The sequence below is a fragment of the Perissodus microlepis genome, chromosome 3 (assembly GCF_051167445.1).
Source record: "Perissodus microlepis isolate ML-2025 ecotype Zambia chromosome 3, ASM5116744v1, whole genome shotgun sequence".
NCBI lineage: Eukaryota > Metazoa > Chordata > Actinopteri > Cichliformes > Cichlidae > Perissodus > Perissodus microlepis.
Window position 1 is genome coordinate 25,669,319 of NC_140463.1, and position 24,806 is coordinate 25,694,124.

Consider the following 24,806-nt stretch of genomic DNA (forward strand, 5'->3'; position numbering starts at 1 on the left):
CAAAATGGCTTCCTCTGTCACGATTTGACTGTGCGGAGCAGGCAGGAAGGGACCCAAATGCAGACTCGTAAGCGGGATATGGACTCAAAACACAGCTTTATTTGCTGAATGGAAAATAATACAACCCAAACTGGGAAATTAGAAGACCTAAACACACAGGGAGGCACACAGCTATGAGGGAGATGCTGACATAAATACACAGGAGGATAACGAGTGCAGTGAGAACACACAGGGAACACAGCTGACACAACATGACGTCACAGAGGAAGCACAACTAGAAACACCGAACATGGAAACACAAGAGCTTCACAATAAAACAGGAAACGCAGGAACATGATGCAGGAGTGGAGGAGAGGCAGACGAGAAGAGCAAGGGAACATGAGGGAGAGAGAGGAGAGATGACGAGCCCTGGAAACATAATGGAACACAGGGAGGGAAACAAGACGCAAGGGGCTCATATAACATATATAAAAACAGATGGAGAGAGACATAGAGGGCAACTAATAATTAAGAATCTAAACAGGGAATAAAAGAAACTCACAATATAATAACTAAGACTATAAATGAACCTTAACATAAACCATAATACAAAATATTACTAGAATACAACAAAATAAAAAATGCTGGCTCAAAAGGACCCAGAACCTTTACAACTGCAGCATTCTGCAGCACCATGCAGTTCCCTCTGGTATGTGCCTAATTGGTAAGAGGTTCATCCTACGGCAATATAATGACCCAAAACTAAATCCAAGCTATGCCAGAACTACCTCAGGAAAAAAAGAACAAAACCGTAAGCTTGAAAACATGGAATGGACAGCACAGTCTCCAGTCTTAATTAGCCCCATCACGGTGGTTTAGGATGAACTGGATAAAAGAGTGAAAGCAAAGCAATCATGCATTTATGGGAACTTCTGCAACAAATATGGGAAGAATTTTCTGAAGAATATTTTATTTCTTTTGCAGATAGAATGGTGTGTTGAGCTGTTATATGTACCAAAGGTGGCTACTTCGATGTGTCAAAAGATTAGAATACATTTTGGTCTGTAAATTTAGTCCATGGTTTAATTTTAATTTTAATTACTTATTTTTACTATGCTTTAATTTCAGAGTTCAATGACACATTACACTGCATAAATAAAATCATCATTAAAAAAACTGGAGAAATTGGGGGTGTTCTAAAACTTTGACCGATAGTATATTACACCCAAGAAAAGATTTGGTTGAAATGCTTTCAGAATCAAAAATCTTTCTCACCAGAACAGACGACACCAGCATCTTGATTATGTACACAGTTGTTTGTTCCAAAACCACCATGTTGACACTGAGTTAATGAGCCTTCACTTCCTGAGCAGGTCACATGATCAAGCCAAATCTGTCCAGTTCCTGCACCAAAGTGAGCTGATCGAGGAGCCCCCTTTACGGTCCCACAGTTTAACTGTCTACAAACGATCTCAGCATCATTTAAGTCCCAGCCATCATCACAGACTGTTCCAAAGCTGTTATTGTGATAAACTTCAACTCTGCCAGAACATCGAGTCGATCCAGAGCCAGCTAATCTGATCAGATCTATTAGTTAAAAGATGTGAAGAACTTGATAATATGTTCTTGACCTTGAAAGAAAATGGTTTCACTGATGACAGACAATTTCTGAATGATTCATGTGTCTTTGGTACCTAAACATTTTCTCACCTGAACAGATGACACCAGCATCCTGACCATGTCCACAGTTATTTGTTCCAAATCCACTGTGTTGACACTCAGTAAGTGAACTTTCACCTCCTGAACAGGTCACATGATCAAGCCAAATCTGTCCAGTTCCTGCACCATAGTAAGCTGAATGAGGAGCTTCTAGTGCCGTCCCACAGTTTAACTCTCTGCAAACCACCTGAGCATCATTCAAGTCCCAGTTATCATCACAGACTGTTCCCCAGCTGTTATTGTGATAGATTTCAACTCTTCCAGAGCATCGAGTCGATCCAGATCCAACTAATCTGATTGGACCTATGAGACAAAAGATATGGACAATATTTTAATGTTATTTGCAATAAAAACAATTCAAGTATAACAAATAAGAACAGACTGACGTGCAATGTGTTCAGTATTCAAAATGTGCCTCACCTGAACAGATGACACCAGCGTCTTGTTGATGTCCACAGTTATTTGTTCCAAATTGGTTGTATTTACATTCAATTAGAGAACTTTCATTTCCTGAACAGCCCACATTATCAAGCCAAATCTGTCCAGTTCCTGCACCAAAGAGAGCTGATCGAGGAGCCTCTAGTGCCGTCCCACAGTTTATCTGTCTGCAAACAACCTGAGCATCTTTTAAGTCCCAGTAATCATCACAGACTGTTCCCCAGATGTTATTGTAATAAATTTCAACTCTTCCAGAGCATCGAGTCGATCCAGCCCCGGCTAATCTGATCCGATCTATGATGCAAAAGACATAAACAAAATATTTCATGTATGACACACAATAGCAGACTGACCTGAAATGTCATTGGTACCTAAAAGCTTTCTTACCTGAACAGATGACATCAGCATCATGGTGATTTCCACAACTGTATGTCCCAAATCCACTGCCGTTACATTCAATTAGAGAACTTTCATTTCCTGAACAGCCCACATTATCAAGCCAAATCTGTCCAGTTCCTGCACCAAACTGAGCTGATTGAGGAACTTCCAGTGCAGACCCACAGTTTAACTGTCTGCAAACCACTGCAGCATCATTTAAGTCCCAGCCATCATCACAGACTGTTCCCCAGCTGTTATTGTGATAAACTTCAACTCTGCCAGAACATCGAGTTGATCCAGATCCAGTTAATCTGATCCGATCTGAAATGAAAAATATTTTAATACTTTCCTGACAAAATATAAATCCTTTATGACATAGAGTGACCTATGCTGTGTTCAGTATTTAAAATATTTTCTTACCTGAACAGATGACACCAGCATCATAATAATAATAATTATTATAATAATAATAATTATTGTACATTCCCCATCCAGTGTAATGACACTGAGTTAAAGAACTTTCACTTCCCGAACAGGCCACATTATAAAGCCAAATTTGTTTAGCTTCTGGACTATAGTAAGATGATAGAGGAGCCTGTATTGCTGTTCCACAGTTTAACTGTCTGCAAACAACCTCAGCCTCGTTTAAGTCCCAGCCATTACCGTAGACTGTTCCCCAGATGTTATTGTAATAAATTTCAACTCTGCCAGAACACTGTGTTGCTCCAGACCCAGCTAACCTGATGGACACACCTGAAAACAAAATACAGAGAATACACATTGTGAATAAAACATACAGTATGTTTAATGTTTTCTTAATTTTGCTGTGAAATCATGTAGTAAAAATAATCTAAAAGGTCAAAATGTCTTACAAAATGCTTAACATGGTAATGTGTAATCCTATAAGTTCCTACAACATAGTAGCTACTTTGGCTGCTTTGTAGGTTTTCAAATGTCCTCAGACTGTTGCTTGATCTTCCTCTTTGGTGCTCTCTAGTTGGATATTGTTGTAATATACAGTTTTGTTGTTGATGTTGTTAGCAATAGAGTAGAAAATGGTCCATGGTACTTCTTTTGCTAGCTTGTTAAGTAACATAAACGTGTCAATTGTTTGAACTTGAAGCATTTGCAAAGTTGTTCTTGGATGCTTACCAGGTGTCTGTGAATGACTACCTGAAAAGTGGATCATAGAGATAAACAGGTCAAACGAGTTTATTGCACATTATGATTCACATTTCTCAACATGTGTGTTAGAGAAAGGAAATATGTGAGTTCAACCAGGGCCTAGTCCCATGTATAAGATTTTTTCTTCAAACTTACAGAATGGCTAAACAAACATTTTGGACAAACTCAGTCCAGGTTGTAGTGATGCTGACTATGTCAAAAATCTGAATGTAAAGAATTACAAATCATTTTTACTGGCTTGCTAATTAAATAGCAAGTAAAAAACCCTGAACATTAGCAAATAACCGTATACTAATCAGTTTCAAGTAATGCAGTGTGGGTCACAACAGTCTACTCACTGATTTCCTTTTGATTACATTAAAAAAATCAAATGTAACTCTTCACCTAGCATGTAGCTCAGTTACAGTGACAGTTAATAAAGAACTATTTAAAAATCGTATATAAAGTCATAAGTTTTAATCAAATATTGGATCTGTATGATGTGTTTGATGAATTACATATTTTAATTTTATGAAACATTCTTTAAAACAAACTAAATATACAAATTTTGTGCTATTCAAATGTTGTATGAAAATTCTGGGTACTTCTTTCCAGGATAAACAGGTTAGTTTGCATTAATATGGGGAATTCCCAACTCTGTGTGGAACTGTGGCTTTAGTGGTGAGTGTTGGATCACATCAAGTGAAGCAGAGATTACTTTAAATTTAAGTTGATGACCCTTATAGTCATTCACTGAATTCAATAATTATACTAACTTTATACAGTCTAGTTTAAAGACAACATACAGTGCACTGCTAGCGTAGGAAATGGAAACCAGCCACGATCACTGTGAAACTGCCACATTTTTTAAATTAAGTTCTGTAAATCAACAAAGAGCAGCAGGTGAGCTGATCACAGCTTGCGTGCTAAGAAAGCCTAGTGGAGCTCTAAAAAGGGAGTTGTTAGTATTTTTCCTAACAGATCTTAGTGTTCCCTGCTTGCTGAATCCCACTTTAACCCCTGTTTTACACGTTGTCCAGGTGTGGAGGCAAAGTGACTCTCTAACATGTATGCAACAGAAAAACAGAAAATAGTTATTTATTTATTTATTTTATCCTCTTTGACTGCTTGTGTCCGATTCAAGCTGAGTGCATTCATTAGAATTTTAATTTAGATTTGAATAACATGTATGTTCTAATGTACTCATATTTTTTGTATTATATTAATATAGCAGAAGGTTCAGTTACCTGTGCCTGAAACAATGAGTAGAATTGTCTTCCAATGAGCTACTTTCTACTTTCTACTCTAAGTACATTTTTTAACACAAGTATCTGTACTTCTACTTGACCTCCAGTCATTTCACAGTTTCCAGATAGAGTTTTAAAAATAATTTACAGTAGTTTGTAAGAGCTTGGTAACAAGAAAATGTGTACTCCAAATAAAAATCAGACTTTCTCACCTTTACATAAGAGAATTGTCATCACAGAGACACAGTAGATAAACTGTTGGAGAGCCATGGTTAAGTGCACCTGTTTTAATTTGACTTCAGCTATTAAATACTGAAATTTGCTCCACCCCATCCACAGGCTCATGTGTCCTAACTCGGCTTTCCTCTCACTGACTACAGAACTAACATGAGCAACAAAAACAAGACAGCAAAGTTTTCCTGTATAAATATACAGTGTAATATAAAATATATAGCATATACACACAAATACAAAATAACAGGACAGCATATACATGACCAAATTCCTGAGACTGAATTTTCCACAAACACTTTCTTTAGCCAGTAATCAGATGTGTGAATTTAATAAAAATAAGCAGAAAAAAAAAGAAAAACTTTGTTTTCTAAATCTGGGACAGTCTGCACAGTGAGCTGCCAGAACATTTTCTGCATTTTTGTGTATTTATCATGTAGGAATGCTGTGATATGCTGTTGAAACTGCATTTTAGATATAAGATATTTCAGGGATTGATGTGTAGTTAAATGTTTTTTACACTGACAGAAAGAGAGTTTCATTCATGTGGCCACTTAAGTTTAAAGTGGGCTGTATGTGGGCCTCATTGTAAAATAAATTTAACATCCCTGGTCTAAAGTATCCCTACAGACTCAAATATATACATACACTAACCTACGTAGTGTAGCAAGAGCAAGGTTCTATACAATGTTTAGAAGATGACAAGGCCTTTTAATTTCTTGTTAGAGGTCATGATATCTAGTAGTTTCTCTTCGCGGCATAAAAAAGATTGTTTGACAGGAGTCGCTCGGTATGATACTCAGAACAGTGGAACTCAGTGAAATGTCTGTTGTAGCCAATTCTAACCTACTGACAATTCCAAGACCATAAGTTCAAACAAGTAGTACGGGGAGATTGCACAATGTTGATGTAATGAAGGAGGACTACCTCCAATTCTTCAACTTCAAACCAATAGCTAGACGGTAGAAAACTGTACGCAGTTGGTTGTTCCAGCAGGACAATGATCTGAATCAGAAACATTAGGTTTCTGGAATGACCTTCCCAACGTCTCAAGATTAACCTTATTGAAAATTTGTGGACTGCGCAATTTAAATGAACTTTTAAAAGAAGAAGAATTTCTACCAAGAAGAGTAGTGAAATATTCAGCCAGAATTATGGCAAAACCTCGTTGATGGATAGCAAAAAACTCTGGTTGAGGTGCAGCCAGCAAAATATTTCTTGGGGTGTATGTGTATACAGTATTTGCATGTATATATCTGAGGCTGCATATATACTTTTGACCCTGTGTGTGTTAGAGCCAATCCAAAATAAATTCAGTCATGTAAATCCAAAATAAAAGAGTAATACTAGAGAACTGAGAAAGCTACAAATACAAAACAGAAACCAGAACACTAGCAGTGATAAACCAAAATGAAATCACAAAAAACACAACAGTGGGTCTCAGACCCAGCCCCTGACAAAGTGTTAATTTAACTCAAATGTTTAAGCTGCTGCCAAAGCAAAGCGTGTGTGCATCATAGCTGAATTAAGTAAATCCAACATGGTTTATTCTCCTTGCTAACAAGGAGAATAAAAATAATTTTTCAGAGAGGGAGTCATGTAAAATCAGAGAAAGGGGAAATCCCCTTCTTTCTTTGAAGATTTGCATCCTGTGTACAGCTAAAACCTGTGTGGCCCTGAATTTAAATCATTCAAACTGTCATTCACGAGACAAACAAAAAACCTCTGTTAGCATGTCATGAAGTCACATATGAGTGTGGAAAGTTTGTTGATTTTTATCCAGCAGTAGCACCATAACAATAATGTGGAGGCAGCAAGGGCATACCAGACCATTTGGGAAACTTTCAGAGGTGTCGAGTTTCATGTAGATGAATTTGCATGTCTTTTCCTGGCAGGAAAACAAAACAAATGAAACACTATCACCTCTTTTTAAAATCTATGTAAACATAAAAAGAGAGGAAAAAAACTACAGTTTGAAAATAAATGCTAGAGGTATCTGTGTCCTAGAAGAAATGCAAAACTGCAGAAGTCCAACAAAAAGTAAACTGACTGGTACTTACTTAACACCTTTTTACTTACATCGACTAACACAAAGTGTTCCCTCCACCAGTCTCATTCACCAAATCACACACATTCATGTAACACTTTTGTCTATACATTAATGTGTTTGCAAATATTCACAATTTAAAGTTCAGTATCCTGCCCAAGGATGATTCTTATTTAATTTTTATTTCTACAAACATTTTAAATGTAAACTGTTGGACAACGTTCAGACTGGGCATCAAATCCTCAAACATTCAAACATTTCCCAGTTAAACAATCAATGTTTTCATCTCTTTTCTTTTCTCCTTGTCATGCTTTGGCCATCACAATTAGTAGATCACAGTCAGCCAGGTTGGAGACCTATTTTGGACAGATCTCTTGTAGTCCCTAGATCTCTAAAGTTCCCAAACTGGAGCCTTGTCACTCAATGCCGTTGTGGTGAAGGAGGAGACAATACTGACTTCCGCAGGAGGCGCTGAGGACAAGATGCAGACACGAAACAAACTAGAAATACTGATAAACTCAGAGAGACCTGAAAAAACTAAACTCACGGCTAAAACACACAAATGCAAAGTAAAGAAGCCACAACAAAATGCTGGGTGACAAACCCGGGCCATGACACTATGAAAGTCCCATCAATAGCATTCAGACAGACAGCAGTCTCAGCGGTTCTGAGAGTCATAAAATGTCGAGGTGCTGGGTCCTTTAACTCTGTCCTCCTGGACTACATCTGCTGCCAGTTTGCATATTTTCCTTCCTCTTCGTATGTTTACAACATCAACATCCCGATTGACCTGTCAAATGCAAATTACTCTGTGTTGTACTGTTGAACAAGAAATCATGTGTGATTTTCCACCGAAAACTCAAATGAACCTATTGCAAATTTGTATCTTTAAAAGGTCTGGGACACTATGACCACAAACTTAAACAGACAGTAAAAAATAAAGCGAAATGATCACACGTACCACTCACCATTCTACAAAAGTTTCCTCGGGGGTCATAGAATGGTAATGGAAAATGATATGCTATATGTCTTTTTTTTTTTCTCCTGTCCCGTTTGGCTCTTTTGCCATCAGAATTATTGTCTAAAGGCAAAGAAAGATGCCCAACGGATTTACTTTACCAAATGGACCATCCCAGCCTTGCCGTATTGGTCTATTTGATTCACCTTTGCTTTTATTGTTTATTTTATTGTATTTTCACTTGCTAAACACGGGACAGACTTGACTGGGGAAAAGAAAAGAGAGAAAGAAAGAGGGAAAGAAAAACAGTGGGGAAGAGGAACAGTGATAAAGGGCAAAAAAACCCCAAAACCAACAAAACAAACAGCCAAAAAATACATATATCAATCACCTGGATCACCTGTTGAGAAAGAAAAAAGAAAACAAGCAGAAGAAAAAGAGACCAATAGAATAAACAACATCAAGGAAGACCAACAGAGGGGCAGCCGCACCACTATCCCAGAAAGAGCTGAGGAGAGCCCCAGATGAGGGGTCGCTCAGCAGCCGCGGAGCAGAAGCCAGGGGGGGTTGCAGTGAAGTGCCTGTGAGCTCCACCGGCAGCCAGCTGTGCCAGAGTGACCGAGCCCCAGGCCGAGAAGCCGAGGGCACCCCACCCCCCGAAGGGGCCCGAGTGAGCCCCAGGCTCCAAGCCCCGACAAGCAGCCACCAGGAGTGAGCCGGTGCGTACCTGGACGCCCAACCCCGGACACAAAGAAACACCAATGCACCGATGTCTGAGGGCGTCTGCCACTGGCAGGGGGAGTGGTGGGGGGAGATAGGCCTCCATACCTTGGAGGGCCTGAGATGTCCCTGGAGAGGTGGCATCTGATACCCAACCTGACATATAGACACAGACAAACAGGCACACACAGATACAAACATCCATTCCCACCCTCATGCTCTCATATGCAATTACTCAGCACTCACCCAACGTGGAGACAGACATAGAGAGACACTGTACACACAATCACACTCCCCAAGCGTACTCTATACCCCAGGTCTAGGTACCCTTGCCCCTGGAAGGGGAAACTGCACCCAGACCCAGGTAGTGTAACCCTTTTCCCTGGGGTGGAGAGAAGCAGACCGCCCCGACTCTGCAGCAGCAGGGAGGCCCCACATTCCAGACCCCAGTCGGACGGCCAACTCCTCCTCCTAGCCCCCCCGCTCCAGCAGGCCGCAGAGAACGGGGGTGTGTGAAGACTCCAAACCTCCCTCCGCCCGCTCATATGTAGTGTCGATGCATGTGAGTTCTAAGGTGCATTTAAAGGGCATGGAGCTACCTGCCAGAGAGCAGCAGGTCAGTGCATAGCCCCTCCTGCTAGCCCTCAATGTATACGTGTATATAAAATTGAGAGGTGGGCAACGACGCCAGGGGTGAGGTTGTACAGGGGTGATGGTTTTCTGGATGCCGTGTAGTGTGCCCACCCCCAAGGTCCTATATGTATGTGTTATGAGAGTGTGAGTAATGTGAATGTCTAAGTTGTGGGATAAAATTGAGGCACAGGCAGCCAGAAGGGGACAGAGGGGGGGATGCCTCCCCTGCACCCTGGTGACACACCTTTACCCCAAGGCCCTGCGTGTGTGGGTGATTGTGGTGGAGCGGGAAGAGGGAGGCAGCTGGAGATGAGGGAAGGAAGGGAGGGGCAAGCTCCCCCGCTGACCCCAGTAGGCACCCCCATACTCTGCAACCCACCAGGGCAAAGGGACCCCGGCCCATCTGGACCAGGGCCCAGTTCAGCAGCGCCGCCTGGCCCCACAGAGCCCGGGACAGCCCACCCGACCCCACCACAGAGAAAACTGCACCCACCACATCATCCACTCATCTTCCAGACTACACAAGACAATAGACAATCTTCCTCCACCTCTCCTATATCTCCCCCATCTGCAGAGTGAGTTCCTGGAGAGAGGAGACCTATATGTCATTATATTATAGGTTTAACACGGAAGGTAAAAACATAAGAAGCCGCGTAGGTATAGAATGCCTTAGGACAGTGAAAACACCAAAACATAATAAAACAAAGCAGAACAAAACTGTGCTAACCACTATGCTACCATAGTTATTTGACTTTCTTTTATTAAATCTGAGAGTGGTCTTACACTTGAAAGAGAAAACAACAACAACATTTAAGCTCAGTTTTTAAAACCTTAGGATGTAACTACAGCCCAGCCCATGCAGCAGTATATGAATGACTAACCTCGTATTGTGGATGGATTATCTCAGTTGTTCTCCTGGCTGAAGTTTGGTCCTTTTACAGCATCCTGCCATGCGATTACATTTGTTCCTGACCACCGAGAATCCTCACGTTAACTTTTATCGAGTGGAAAAAAAGTTAGCTTGTTTATATTATGCTAACATAGCTGTATCGCTAGCGGTCACGTAGCACATCATTATATACCAGCTAGCCAAACTTCAGTAACCCTACAAACGTCACTGCTGTTTAGTTTTCTGTCTTCATTTATGTTGGAAGTGATAACAGAGCTGTACGTTTTAATTTGTTTCCAAAACCCCGCAGTCAGGACATGCTATATTGTATTTAGATGGAGATTAGCGAGCTAATTTCCTGCTAACTTCTAACTCTGTTAAATGTCATAAATTCCGTTTTCATGGATGCCTGGATGTTAAACTCAATTGTTACACCTGGTAGAGCAGAACGCTGATCATTTTATTAAAGATGAAAGACTTTAGACAGTTTTTCAACTCTCAGTAATGCCATAGTGATCGTTTGATATATGGACCTGCAGCGGAGTTTAGGGCCAGACACGGCTAGTGCCGTCAGACTTAAAGACCGGATAGCATCAAACAGGTCACTGTGGGATTACTTACTTGTAAATTAAGGTTAAATTTAAAAAAAAATAAGCAAAATATTTCTAGTAATCTCCCTTGGATGATGTGCTTGACCCATGCGTTGTCAGTTACTTATGTGTCTTTATGATTTCATTAAAAATATATCTTTGAGAGAAAGCAAAATAAAACTGTGACTTCAAATCTGAATCTAAACATTTAGTTTGCAATTTAAAAACATCCACGGTAGCAGCTCCAAGCTCCTCATTTTAACATAAAATAAATCTTCATGCATCATTAATTTATTTTTTTATTTGCTTTTAAAGTTTTCCCTCGTTCTTTTGATAAACTGTGGATGTTGCCAATGTGTGACTTTTATAGTTTGGATCTGATCTTATATCATCTATGTGTCATGGTCCGCAGGGCAGACCTTGTGTGAGAGAGTGAGGTGGACCCAGGTGCAGACACAGATGAGGAGACGGAACAGAATCTCAAACGAGGCTTTATTGTGGCAGATACAATGACATGACAAAAATAGCTGGGACGGACGCTAAACTTAACTAGAACCTAAACTGGAGAACAGTATTACTTAACTATGGAAACTAGGGAGAGTATGGCTATGAGCACTATGAACAAGATTCAGTGCAGGTGCATAAAAGAACTATGAGCAAACCTTGACTTGAAATAAACACTAAGAACATGACATGCAATGAATCACCGCAGACGCAGACGCAGACTTTACCAGGGAGGGACAGCAACCATGGAACACAGAAACAGAAACCAAAAGACTAGAAAAGATAAACAATGACATAATCAAAGTTCAATAATGATACAAAAACTCAAAACACTAGGTCACCGACCCAGGACCATAACACTATGAAAGTCCTGCCAACAGCATTCAGACGGACAGCAGTCTCAGTGGTCCTGAGAGTCATAAAATGTGGAGGTGCTGAATCCTTTAACTCTGTCCTCCTCCTCTTCCTTTCATGGTCTGCTTCTTTTGTGTTTGGTGTGTATTTATTTTGTCTTTCTGATTCTGCTATTGTCACACAAACTTGCAACATTGTTACATTTCAATAGGATTGATTCAGTAGAAACCGAGTTTGCTGGCTCTGTAATAAAATGAAACCTATTTCCTGTGGGGGGCATTGGGTGAAGGTGTTGGGATCCTGCATTAAAAAAAAGGTAGTTGGTAACAGGCTTCTGGCTCTATTGTAGCAATAAATGACAGCTTTTGTTTTTCCCTATTTTCCCAATGATCTTAACTCCAGAAATAATATTAATTATATTAATTATTTCACTGTGGAAATGGGGCAGGTTTATACCTACTGATCCCATTCAGTTGCCAACAGGTGTGACCTATTTGTCTTTAAACAGCAATAGCCCCCATGAGCTGTTTCACTTTGGTTGAGACCAGGGACATAATTTAGTTTTACTTTGGCTCATAAGGTATAGATGGTTTGCACCTTGCAGTGAACCCACTGTATTTATTTTCATTCAGTATTCTCTTTATAGTAGACTTGAATATCGAAACGCCTTCCTCCTGGAGAGTGCTGTTTGCTTGGTTGGCTGTTGTGAAGGGGTTTCTGTTTAACATGGAAATAATTCTGCGATCAACCACCACTGTTGTATTCTGTGGACATCCAGGTTTTTTCGTGTTGCTGAGTTCACCAGTGCTTTCTTTCTTTCTGGGGATGCACCAGACTGTAGATTTTGTCACTCCTAATATGGTAGCAAATTCTCAGATGGGATTTTTCTGTTGCCACAGCTTGAAGCTTAAACTTTAAGCGCGCATTAAGGGCCTGTGAGACTGATTCAGTAACTAACCCATGTCTTTGTGCTACATGCAACTCTGCCATTCAAAGACACTTTGTATATAGTTTGTATATTATGTAATATTCAATCAAATTTGCATTTCAAATTTAGTCTTTTTCAAAGAAGAGGTTTTTATTCAGTGTTTTCATTAAAAAAAAGTCTTATTTTATGCATTTAATACTAATAAGGAGAACACGTGAGCTTTAAAGCTTGGACAAGTTTGAAACCTTTTGCCCTCCACAATGGAAAATGACTAAAAATTAAAATGGGTATCACTTTATCCAAATCTTAATTTTATAAATCCTGCACTCAGCTTTGCAGTCTCCAGTATTACTGAAATGCTCATTTTACGTTTTCTCTGGATGACAGCAGCATCCTGACCATGTCCACAGCTGTGTGATCCAAATCCCCTGTGCTGACACTCAGTTAGAGAACTTTCACTACCTGAACAGGTCACATTATCAAGCCAAATATGTCCAGTTCCTGCACCAAAATGAGCTGATTGTGGAACTTCCAGTGCCGACCCGCAGTTTAACTGTCTGCAAACCACCTCAGCATCATTTAAGTCCCAGCCATCATCACAGACTGTTCCCCAGATGTTATCGTGATAAATTTCAGCTGTGCATGAGCATCACGTCGATCCAGACCCAGCTTATCAGATGTTGGGCTCACCTTAAATCAAACCATAAAGACCCTGTTAGGATTGGGGCACGCTGGTGTGTTTCACTTTTAGCTTTCAGATGGATATGTGGATGAATCCTGTGGAACTGCCCATTAGTAATGTGGCATTTTCTCAGGCTTACTATGCACACCTGCACTCTATTATCAAGACTGTGTATTTAGGGATTAGCAGTGTTGTGTTTCTCTTCCAGACTCCCCTATTAATTATGGTGGTAAATCAGCTCCCTAGTTTATAGCTTATATTTCTTGATGCCTTGTTTTGTAAAACTTCTGTCTTATTTGAGTGGTTTGACTGGTATACCCATCACCCAGTTTAATACGCATACCGTGGATCCATGGTTTCATGTTGTTTACTCCAAATTCTGACCCTACAATCTGAGCGTGTTAATGTTTCCTCAATCAGAGCCCCCACTATAACAAGGTTGACTGGGGGTTGTGGGACATGAAAAAAATAACAAAAAAATCTTCTGGAGGTTTTATAATATATCGGTAAAAATACAGTCTTTACATTATTCTGACCGGTAGAATGAGTATGGAAGTTTTTGCCCTGGCCTCTGTCATGGTACATTTTAGTGTCCTTTGTCGCATAGTGTTCCAAGTGCTTGGAGTTGCCAAGTGCTTGCTCAAAGGGGGTTTTGTGATTGTTGGGGTTTTCTCTCTGTTATTGTAGTTTATTTTCCTTACAGTAATGTTGAGATGACTGCTGTGTTGATTTGGTGCTAAATAAATAAAACTAAATCCAACTGAATTGAACTGCAGTGAGCTGACTCTTCCAGCCTTATGTCAGACTCATTAACTAGAATAGAATAGAATAGAATAGAATAGATTGCCTTTATTGTCACTATACAGTTGTACAATGAGATACAGAGCATCTCCTACTCAGTGTAAACATGCTGGGGGGGGGTACAGTTCTGCAGCGCTATATACATATGGACAGTATAAACATAGGGAAAAGGATATATATATATATATATATATATATATATATATATATATATATATATATATATATATGAAATGTACAAATATACAAGCCGGTTTTTAAAAAAAGTAATATGTAATAAATAGTGTTGTGTATATACAGTTGAGTTATTGCACATAGAATTGGTATTGCACAGTGGTGGTCCATAGAGGAAGTGGGAAGAAAAAAATTGGGGGGGTGGGGGTGGGGGGGGGGGGCTGTGTTATCGGTGCATGTGTGAGTTCAGGGTGGTTATGGCTTTGGGTAAGAAACTGTTTTTGAGTTTGTGGGTTTTTGTGCTGATGCACCTGTAGCGCTTCCCTGAGGAAAGCAGGCTGAACATGTTGAAACCAGGGTGGGAGCTGTCCTTGATAATGTTTGCTGCTCTGCTGAGGCAGCGGGAGGAATACATGTCCATCAGGGAGGGGAGAGGGCAGCCGATGATCTTTTGTGCTGTCTTGACCACACTCTGAAGCCTCACTCTATCCACCTTGGTGCAGCTGCCGTACCATACCATGATGCAGTAGGTTAGCAGGCTCTCAATGGACGAGCGGTAGAAGGTCAGCAGCAGGTTGGAGTTCAGCTTGTACTTCCTGAGGACTCTCAGGAAGTGCAGCCGCTGTTGAGCCTCCTTGACGACCGCTGAGATGTTGTCTGTCCAGGAGATGTCAGCAGAGATGAGGACACCAAGGAACCGGAAGGTGTGGACCCTCTCCACACACTCCCCATTGATGTAAAGGGGGGCCAAGTCAGTGCTGTGTCTCCTGAAGTCAACAATGAGCTCTTTGGTTTTCTTAGTGTTCAGTGCCAGGTTGTTTTCTGAACACCATGCAGCCAGCTTCAGGACTTCCTCTCTGTAGTCTGCCTTGTCTCCCTTTGAGATGAGTCCGACTACCGTGGTGTCATCAGCAAACTTGATGATGAGAGTGTTGTTGTGAGTCGAACTGCAGCCGTGGGTGTAGAGAGAATACAAGAGGGGGCTCAGCACACAGCCCTGTGGGGAGCCGGTGCTCAGTGTGCGAGTGGAGGAGAGATGAGGGCCGAGTCTTACAGTCTGGGGCCGGTTTGTGAGGAAGTTCCTTTATCCAGGCACATGTGAGAGGAGGGAGGCCAAGAGTGACCAGTTTGGTGATGAGGATGTCCGGGATGATTGTATTAAAGGCTGAGCTGTAGTCCACGAAGAGCATTCGGACGTAGCTCTGCCGCTGCTCTAGGTGACTCAGCACAGCATGGAGGGCTGTGGCGATGGCGTCTTCTGTGGATCTGTTTGCACGGTATGCAAACTGGTGGGGGTCGAATTCTGGGGGGAGGTAATCCTTGATGTGTTGAAGGACTAGTCTCTCAAAGCATTTCATGATTACCGGTGTGAGGGCCACAGGGTGGTAATCATGCAGGCTGGAGATGGGAGACTTCTTCGGCACTGGGATGATTGTGGCTGATTTTAGACAGGATGGGATGGCTGCCTGATCCAGTGAGAGGTTGAAGAGTCTGGTGAAGATGAGGGTGAGCTGGTGTGCGCATGCTCTTAGTACCTTGCCAGGTACTCCGTCTGGACCGGCCGCCTTCCTGTGGTTCACTGCTAGGAGCACACGTCTGACATCGTGCCCCGTTACAGTGAGTGGAGCGGTGCAGGAACCAGGTGAGGGTGAGGATGAGGATGGGAGCAGGGCTGAGGCAGATGAGTGCTGCTGTTGTGGTGTTTCAAAGCGGGCAAAGAAGCTGTTTATTTCCTCTGCCAGCTGCACACTCAGGTTTTCTGTTTTCGCAGTGCTGCCTCTGTGGTTGATGATGTCTTGCATTCCCTGCCACACCTCCCGTGTGTTGTTGCTGGACAGGTGGGACTCGATGTTTCTTTTGTGGTCTGACTTGGCTTTTTTAATCCTCCTTTTCAGGTCAGCTCGAGCAGCCCTGTACAGAGCTCTGTCACCTGACCTGAAGGCGGCATCGCAGGCTTTGAGGAGTGAGCGGACCTGGCTGGTCATCCAGGGTTTTTGGTTTGGGAAAACCCGAATGCTTTTGTCCACAGTCACATTTGCAGTACAGAACTTCATGTAGTCCAGTACTGATCCTGTGAAAGTTTCTAGGTCCTGGTGTTCAAATATGTCCCAGTCTGTCTCTGTGAAGCAGTCCTGTAGTTTGGAGAGAGCATTTTCCGGCCAGGTTGTAACAGTCTTTGTGGTGGGCCTGGCACTGCACCTGAGGGGGGGGGGGGTGTAGGCTGGGGAGAGCAGGAGGGAGAGGTGGTCGGACTGACCGAGGTGGGGGAGGGGTATGGCTCTATATGCATGCTTGATGTTGGAGTAAACATGATCTAGAGTGTTTTCTCCTCTGGTGGGACATTTGACATGCTGATAGAACTTTGGGAGTACAGTCTTTATGTTGGCCTTATTAAAGTCACCTGCAATTATGTGAACACCGTCCGGGTGGGCCCGCTGCTGTTCGTTAATGGTGTTCAGCAGGATAGAGAGCGCCGTGTTTACGTTGGCATCGGGTGGAATGTACACAGCCGTGATGATCACTACTGTTAGCTCTCTCGGTAGAAAAAAAGGCCGGCATCTTACTGACATGTACTCAAGGTTCGGGGAGCAGTGACTGTTTATAATTGTCCCGTTGTTGCACCAGCTTTCATGCACGTATATACAGAGCCCTCCCCCCCTGCTCTTACCGGAGTCCTGACGTAGTCTGTTACTCCAGGGTATCATAGTTGAGGGGTCGGCAACCCTGGGCACGCGTGCCACAGCTGGCAGGCGAAGGGTTAACTGATGGCACGACCATAACTGGACTGGCCATCGGGCATACGGGCCATTTGCCCGGTGGCCCGATGGTGATTTTTCATTTTTATGGGCCGATGGGTTTTTTTTTTCTTGTTGTTGTTTTTGTTGCTGTTGTTGTTGTTTTTTTGTAACGGTGTAAACAATGAAAGTTGGTGGATTGGCCAGATGCTGGCCAATGTGTAAAAATAACTCAGTTGTTTGGTGGTGGTTATGACGGAGCTGCCACAGAGGCCAGCAGGTGGATGAGGGAAAGGAGAGGCAGGAGGAGGAGAGACCCGAAGTGGCCGCCGGTCCGAGTGTCAGGTGAACTGAACTTCAGGTAAGAAGTTATGACCTGCAGTCTATCTGGGTCAGATATAAACCAAGTTCTAGGTGGAGTTTATTTTGTGCTAACTTTTTACCGTCAGTTACAATCACTCGTACTGCGTACTAGCTAGCATGACGGAGTTTCTATACAGCTGGGTGGGTGCTATGTTACTGATAGTGAACTTTATTTTATTAATAAGGTTAGTAGAGTTGCCAACCATCCCGTAAAAAACAGAATCGTCCTGCATTCAGAGAAAATATTACGCGTTTCGTATTGAGCTGAAAAGGAACACAGTTTGTCCCATACTTCAGCTATAATGGAAAAAGATACAAAGCTGGAGTTATTCTGTGTCTTTGCTGCACAGCTGCCTCTTCTTCTCTCATTCTCACCCTGTTCCTCTCCTGTTGCTACTTCAATCATGAAACTGATCAATGATCAGCTGATCGGCTTTTCTCTCTTGTTTTTTTTTAATCGCCCACTTTGCGCCAGAAAGAAGAAACCAGCGGATGTCGCCTAAACAACAGCAGCACGTTTAAGCTTGATCAGCTGTTGTTAGAATTTATTTAATATTACTTTCTAGTATCAGCTGATGTTTGCTGGAGCCACAGCTGTAAAGCTGCTGGTCATTATGTCGGTTTGGTTATCTGGTGAGAGGGAAACATGAAGATGAAACCAGGAGATGTCCTTACTGAGTCATCAGAGCTGAACTGGTGATGGAGAAACAGGTTTACCTTTTAGGTGACATGAATGAGTTGAAGGGAAGTTATGAACTGTTTCTGAGAGACAAATAACACCAGGATCCTTTTCTACGTACACATTAAGATGTGTATCTCTGTATTAACAAACATGCAATATTAGCCGAGTTTATTTTTCTTATTATTGTTGTGATGAGACCATAAATAGCATTTGCATTTTCTGTTGTACAGTTCATTTGCTGCTATGGAGTTTGTTTTATGGATAAAAGTTTCTTTTTTTGTTTCAAAATAGCTGATAACTATTTGCTGATAGCTGCCAACATCTGCAAACAAATATAATTCTGTCACAGTTCGTGAGGCAAGCCGTGTGATGTTATTAAAGGACCCAAGATGAGGTGAGGAAGCTTTATTGACGGTGAGATAATAAACAAAGAAAAGGGCGGTGAGAAACAGAATTGAAAACACTCTAAACTGGGAAAACTAAAACTTAAACAACAAAACCTGCACATGAGTGAGGGTACCTTGCAGGGAGAACAACGCGGGGAGAATGCACAGACGAACCAGCAACGAGGACGAGGTAACACACACTATAAATACACACACCAGGAATCAGGGGATGGGAAACAGGAGGGGAACACACCTGGGAGACATCACAGCTGACGAGGCAGGGGAAACGTTAAGAGAACACACTGACATCAGATAGGGACCTTCAAAGTAAAACAGGAAACACACAGACACGCAAATACACCGACTCAGAGACTTAGATTAAACACAGAGACCTGACTACACAAGAGGGGATACACAGGCAGGGGTGACACCAAACAGAGAGAGCATAAACTAAACCCTGGGAAACCAAAACAGAACAGTCATAATACATAACAATGTCAAAAGTAAAAGTACAAAAACCAAAAACACTGGGTCACCAACCCAGGACCCTGACAAATTCTATAAAGTTGTTCTATATAGTGTGTAACTGTTAATATAGAGTGTTATTAAATTTATTGCTAATGCAATCCTATGGCACATTGACTTCTGAGGAAATTTTAGATGGCACTCATCAGAAAGGTTGCCGACCCCTGATGTAGTTCAACAGAATATTGAGTTTGCAAACATACTAAGAACTCTAAAAAGTTTACAATAGATAAGCTACCAAATAAGGCTAATGAGTTTTGTCTATGCAATGAATAGTCACCTGGGGTTGCCACTGAAGAACACGCTGACAGGCCGACTATTTAATGATGGGGTTCTGGCACGTGCTACAGCATCAGGCCAGAGTAGACCTGGGAACCGGCAAGGAGCAACTCCATATTCCTACAATGACGACCTCTCTCTGACTTTTTATTGGCTGTGATTTAGTTATAAAATTATAGGATCACAGCTTAGTTGAAAGCAATTAATTTTATTATACTTGGGTTCACATTTCAGCCGTACACACAGAGAGAATCAATTATTTATCAGACATTTCAAATTAAAAGCATCCAAAAGAAACAGAAAAGAGCTTCACTGTCATCATGAAATGAACTTCATGATAAATATTTCACTCTGGGTTTTTTGTTTTTGTTTTAAATTTCAGATTATGTTTTCAGATTATGTTTCAATGCTTCAATAAAACAGTTAAAAAAAGAAGGAATAGTCTCAATTATATGTTATTGTACCACCAGGTGGTGCCAAAATGACGCTATAAAAGCAATCCTTTCAGGCGTGTTTGTCAGTAGAAAATAATTGTAACTGCATGTAACTCTGCAGCAGGGCCTACAAGAAGCAATGAAAACAACCAAGGAGATTGTTGAAACTACTAAAACTGGATTAAAAATACTCCCATGCATCATTAAAACCTGTAAGAATAGCCTGGAGAAATCATCAATTAAGAAATTTGATTTAAAAAGTCCTTGAATTGTTGTGATGAAAGATCACTTAAATGCTTGGTAAAATCAAATCATAAAATATCTCCAACAGAATTCACTCTTTATTATTATTGTTTCATTAAAGAAAGAACATTTCCACAGAAATCTGGGAATTTTTGTACTTTTCCTCAAATTACTGGAAACTGATGTCGCTGAGAGGAAGAAGCGTAGTGGAAGCGAGCAGCCACTCAACCTGCACACACAGCAGGATCAGTAATAAATAAATAAAAGGAAATCTGTCCACGCTAAAGTCGAATCACACCAAAGAATTATTGTATGTACCACAGTCTTAACACAAGAGAACAATCTTCATATAATTTAAATACAATAATGAATTAACAAAATATTAAAACTGGAAAGCTAGTCCTCAACTACTGTTACACAGATTTGTTCTTTTTATTAATAAAGATCATTTGAAAGATCCCCAATTAACATGCAGATTTACACCAAAATGGGCCTGAGTAGCATAATCTCGTAGTTAGCTTTAGCATGGCATTAGCCCAGCAGTCAGTTCTAAATGTTCCCTATAGAATGGCTTGTACTTTATTCTAACGTCACCTCATGACCAATTTAGAAAAAGTCCTCTAAGGCCTGCTTCGATGTATGCAAACTACATGGAAATCCAGTTTACTTGAGCTTGATTCAAAGTAGATGCTAATTTTCAGATCTGATATTTCTCTCTGATGAGACAAACACAACTCGCCTTCTTTAGTCGTTCATCACCTTAAATAACCCTGAAAGTTTGCATTCCTTCATGTTTATTTATGCACTCCAACAGAAAAAGGAAATATACAAATATAACCTAAGAAATAAAGAACAAATCAATCATGTTTGGTTTCACTTTTGCAAATGATAAAGGTAATATACCAAAGGTATATTAGGTACGTTTATGATATTGAGCCTCTTTTTTGCAGATATAGAAACAAACAGTGATAACTATGGGGGGCATTTCTGATGCTTTAAGAGGTATTTCTTTTCTGGAGGTTTCCACCAGCTCACGTTTAGGTCATCAGATGTACCGCCCAGGTTATTTTTAACCTGTGTAAGAGAAACAAAAATGTAATGGTTATATCGGAACTTAAACACTCATTAGCAAATCTAATAATCCAGTTACATGGCTGGAACTCAGCGCATTCAGGCATGTAGTTCAAACTGAGCATGAGAATGAGGAAGAAAGGGGGTTTAAATGACACTGAGAATGGCATTGTTGGTGGTGACAGACAGTCTGGTCTTAGTATTTCAGGAGCTGCTGATCTGCTGGGATTTTCCAAAATCCATAGCTAAGCTTTACAGGGAATGCTCTGAAAACGAGAAAATATCCAGTGAGCTGAAGTTCTCTGGTTGAAAATACCTTGATGTCAGGGGTCAGAGAAGAATGAAAATACTGCCTTGTTACATCAAGTTATGCAGAAGAGCATCTCTAATAGATTAAAGCAGCAGAAGACAACACTGGGTGCCCCATCTGTTAGCTAAGAACAAGAATCCGAGGCTACAGTTCACGCAGGCTCATCAAATTAGGCCAAAAGAAGATTAGAAAAATGTTTTCTGGTTTGATTTGTCTCAGTTTCTGATGCGACATTCAGAAAGTGTAAGAATCTGAGACTTTCCGGGAACACCCTGGAAATTTTAGTGCTAGGTAGCATCATTTAAACACTGCATTGTCCCTAAATGTTGTTGCTGACTGTGCCTATCTACTGTATCCACAGTTCACTGTATTCAAATGGCCTCTACAGCACGGGTCCCCAATCCCAAGAGGGCCGGTGTCCCTGCAGGTTTTAGATGTGTCCTTGATCCAACACAGCTGATTTAAATGGACAAATTACCTTCTCAACATGACTTGAAGTTCTCCAGAGGCCTGGTAATGAACTAATCATGTGATTCAGGTGTGTTGACCCAGGGTGAGATCTAAAACCTGCAGGGACACCGGCCCTCGTGGACTGGGATTGGGGACCCCTGCCATAAAACTCCCTGAAGGCAAAAGAGTCCAACTGAGTACTACTACTCTGTATGTGATAAACTGTCCAGTGAGAATAGATGGTCACCTTTAAATTTTGTACAAAAGAGTGTAATAAAGTTGTGTCCATTTAAAATGTATGTTGACGTTACAGTGACCTACAGAGTTGATATTCAATCCACCTCAAAAACATCTGGCAGATGTTCTCATTGCATAAACTTTACTTGGCATTTTATGACTCTTCACAACTTACCCATTTCAAGACAGACTCCCTCACACCCGGGTCTGTCATGTCCACATCAGCACTGAGCTGCATTTGCACCAATGTCTTCTTCCGCGGAGCTGGTAAGATTATAAATTCCTCTTTAATTTTAGTTCATTTTAGTTGTAATTATACAATTATACACTAATTTTTAAATGAAACTTTTTGTAATTTCTTGTTCTCTACATTTTGATAAACTACACTGTAATATAAGTGTAAAACCTCAACAGTGCTTTCCAGTTATATCTGCCTTTAGTTTTCTTGCTCTAATCGCCAGAAATCTTTTTACGTGTACAATAAGAGTGAATTTTTTGGGGGGTCAATTTAAAATTAAGCTCCCAAACACCTTTTATTTTTTAATAACAGGAACTGGTCCTTCCAAATTTCTGCCACTACATTGCACTGCAGATCCCACAAGGTTTACACACACTCTTTGAAAATGATTATAAGTAATGATTATAAATAAACCCAATATATACCTTAATGGATAACATTTTCTTCGATTTAGGAAAACAAATTTAAAAAGTGATCAAAATTACTTATTTTGATAGTACAGGGTTAGTCATCACTGATAATGATTTTGACCTCAGAGAATTTTTAAAAGGTTATCATACAAATCACGGTTTGTGGTTTATGACAGAAGAAAGAAATGATTACCGGTGTAGCAAATAAAGGGCTGTTTTTCAGCATAGTGCCTTTGGACCATCCCAAGAGGATTGCTGCTGACCTCAAGCACACCACAATCGCTGAGTTGAGCTGACATTAACACAGAGAGTCCCCAGGGTATGAACGAGGGTTCGCTTCCATCAGACCACCTCCAGGACATCCTCGTCAGGCCGATCCACACCTGCTGGTTTGTCACCAAGGCTTGCAGCAGGTCATTTTCCTGCTGGTTCTGCACTCGGGCCAGATCTGTGTACGTAGTCCTGCAGTAGCTCTGAGCAGAGAGCCAGTCCATGGTGTTGGTGATCAGGACAAACCTTTCAGAAACGTCAGTGGCAAGTGCTACAGAAAAAAACAGATGTTTGGGGAAAAAAAATGCTCAGTTAGTCAGCAGAATAATTTTAATATCTCGAATTACATAATGATTATGATCCCGGGGTGCACAATGTTAGATCAAAGGTTTCCAGAATATTATAAAACAAAGTGCAAAAAGTTGCTGTTTTTTTTTTGCTTGTAATTGCTTCTAATGTGCTTGTTTGGTGTCATAATTTCTGATTTGGTTCTTTATAGTTTTTCAGCATCGCTGAAGGGGGGGGGGGGACTGTGGTATGGACTGTGGCTCACACAAAAGGTAAAAAGCACAGAAAAGTGTTAAAAATCTTACCAGTGTAGCAGAAGAAGCTTAAAGTGGAGTTGCACGGTGTAGCATACCATCCCCCTGTTGCTGACATGCTTGCACAGGACTGAACACTGGGCTCACCACTTGCCCAGTTCCAGTATGCAGGTTCTCCTTCTTCGTAGTCATCATTTTCAGACACTGACCAGCCCCAATCTCTGTACAAACCTAAGTACACAAAGGAACCACCAGACCCCACCAGACCTGCTAAATCCTCCAAGTCCTGCTCATCAGTTATGGTTGCCAAATCAGTGTACATGTCTCTACAGTACTGCTGGGCAGTGAGCCAGTCTTTAGGGTTGTTGATAAAGTGGTACAGAGGACGTTGGTAAGAGAAGGTGAAATGGCACAGACCTGTGTGTAATGCCAAAGATTAAAAAAAAAAAAAAAAAAAACCTTTTGTATCACAGCTTTTATGTCTTCTACATCCGTCCTTCAACACTTCAGTATTGATGTAGATCAATTAACTTTAAAGGCAAGAGAGAAAATGTACTCACCAGAGAATAGAAAGATGCAAAACATCTTCTTCTCCATGGTCTCTGCTTTCAAAGAGATTAAAGTATACTCATAAAAACACAAAAAGATGGATTGCATTCAAATGTCAGGCAAAAGATACACAATAATCTAAGCCCCCAATAACTCCTACCTGTGAAGGAGACAGCTCTGATGTGAAAAGCTGGATGCAGCCTTCTCTTGAATCTGCAAATTCAAAGCAGGTGTCTGCTTGGATTTCCGGATCTTATGTCCTTGCAGGTGGATGCAAAAATCTACTTTTGTTCAAGAAAAAGAGTTTTGCATGTCTGTGACCTCCAGCAAACTCGGACACGTCTCAAACATAAACTCAACTAAGGATTACATTTAACAGTAAGAATTCATAAACGAACTAATTCCACAGTTTTCATCATCTCCACTGAGATGATGAAAACTGACAAGACTCTATCTCATTAAGTGTTCTTGATAATCTTTTATATTTTCCTTAAGACTGGATTACATCCATCATGTCGAGGAAGAAAGATGACTCGAAATACTGAATGCTTTCGTAAGCAGTAACTTTGCCGTAACACCTGTACAAGATAAGAAAGTTTGAATATTGTGCTTTGCATTTGTTCAACATGTGCCAAGCATAAAAGCT

At 41.0% G+C, this 24,806-nt stretch overlaps 2 protein-coding genes across 2 annotated transcripts in view; both read right to left on the minus strand.

Annotated features, from left to right (window-relative positions):
* The window catches only part of LOC146390716 (scavenger receptor cysteine-rich type 1 protein M160-like), a 33,477-nt gene extending 28,289 nt beyond the window's left edge, over positions 1 to 5,188 (minus strand). The window contains 6 exon segments of the mRNA XM_084923700.1: positions 1,255 to 1,566; positions 1,690 to 2,001; positions 2,119 to 2,430; positions 2,524 to 3,267; positions 3,667 to 3,687; positions 5,138 to 5,188. Of these exon segments, the coding sequence (XP_084779826.1) occupies positions 1,255 to 1,566; positions 1,690 to 2,001; positions 2,119 to 2,430; positions 2,524 to 3,267; positions 3,667 to 3,687; positions 5,138 to 5,159 (1,723 nt within the window). The 5' untranslated portion in view covers positions 5,160 to 5,188.
* A 14,431-nt stretch (positions 5,189 to 19,619) lies between these two features.
* On the minus strand, positions 19,620 to 24,325 carry LOC146390717 (C-type mannose receptor 2-like). Its single transcript, XM_084923724.1, has 5 exons — positions 24,172 to 24,325; positions 23,663 to 24,028; positions 22,993 to 23,340; positions 22,327 to 22,415; positions 19,620 to 21,157 (listed from the first exon to the last, which is right to left on the minus strand). Exons 1-5 carry the CDS (start codon positions 24,266 to 24,268, stop codon positions 21,056 to 21,058), a joined length of 1,002 nt encoding a protein of 333 aa, XP_084779850.1. The 5' UTR covers positions 24,269 to 24,325; the 3' UTR covers positions 19,620 to 21,055.
* Between the last annotated feature and the right edge of the window lie 481 nt (positions 24,326 to 24,806).

Bases quoted from the DNA above. Each gene is read 5' to 3' on its own strand.
- LOC146390717 (XM_084923724.1), bottom strand. From the start codon at position 24,268: ATGCAATCCATCTTTTTGTGTTTTTATGAGTATACTTTAATCTCTTTG. The intron at 23,341-23,662 runs GTAAGATTTTTA...TTTTTTCTGTAG, and splicing joins AAGCTTCTTCTGCTACACTG to CACTTGCCACTGACGTTTCT. The intron at 22,416-22,992 runs GTAATCATTTCT...TAATCTTACCAG, and splicing joins GCCCTTTATTTGCTACACCG to CTCCGCGGAAGAAGACATTG.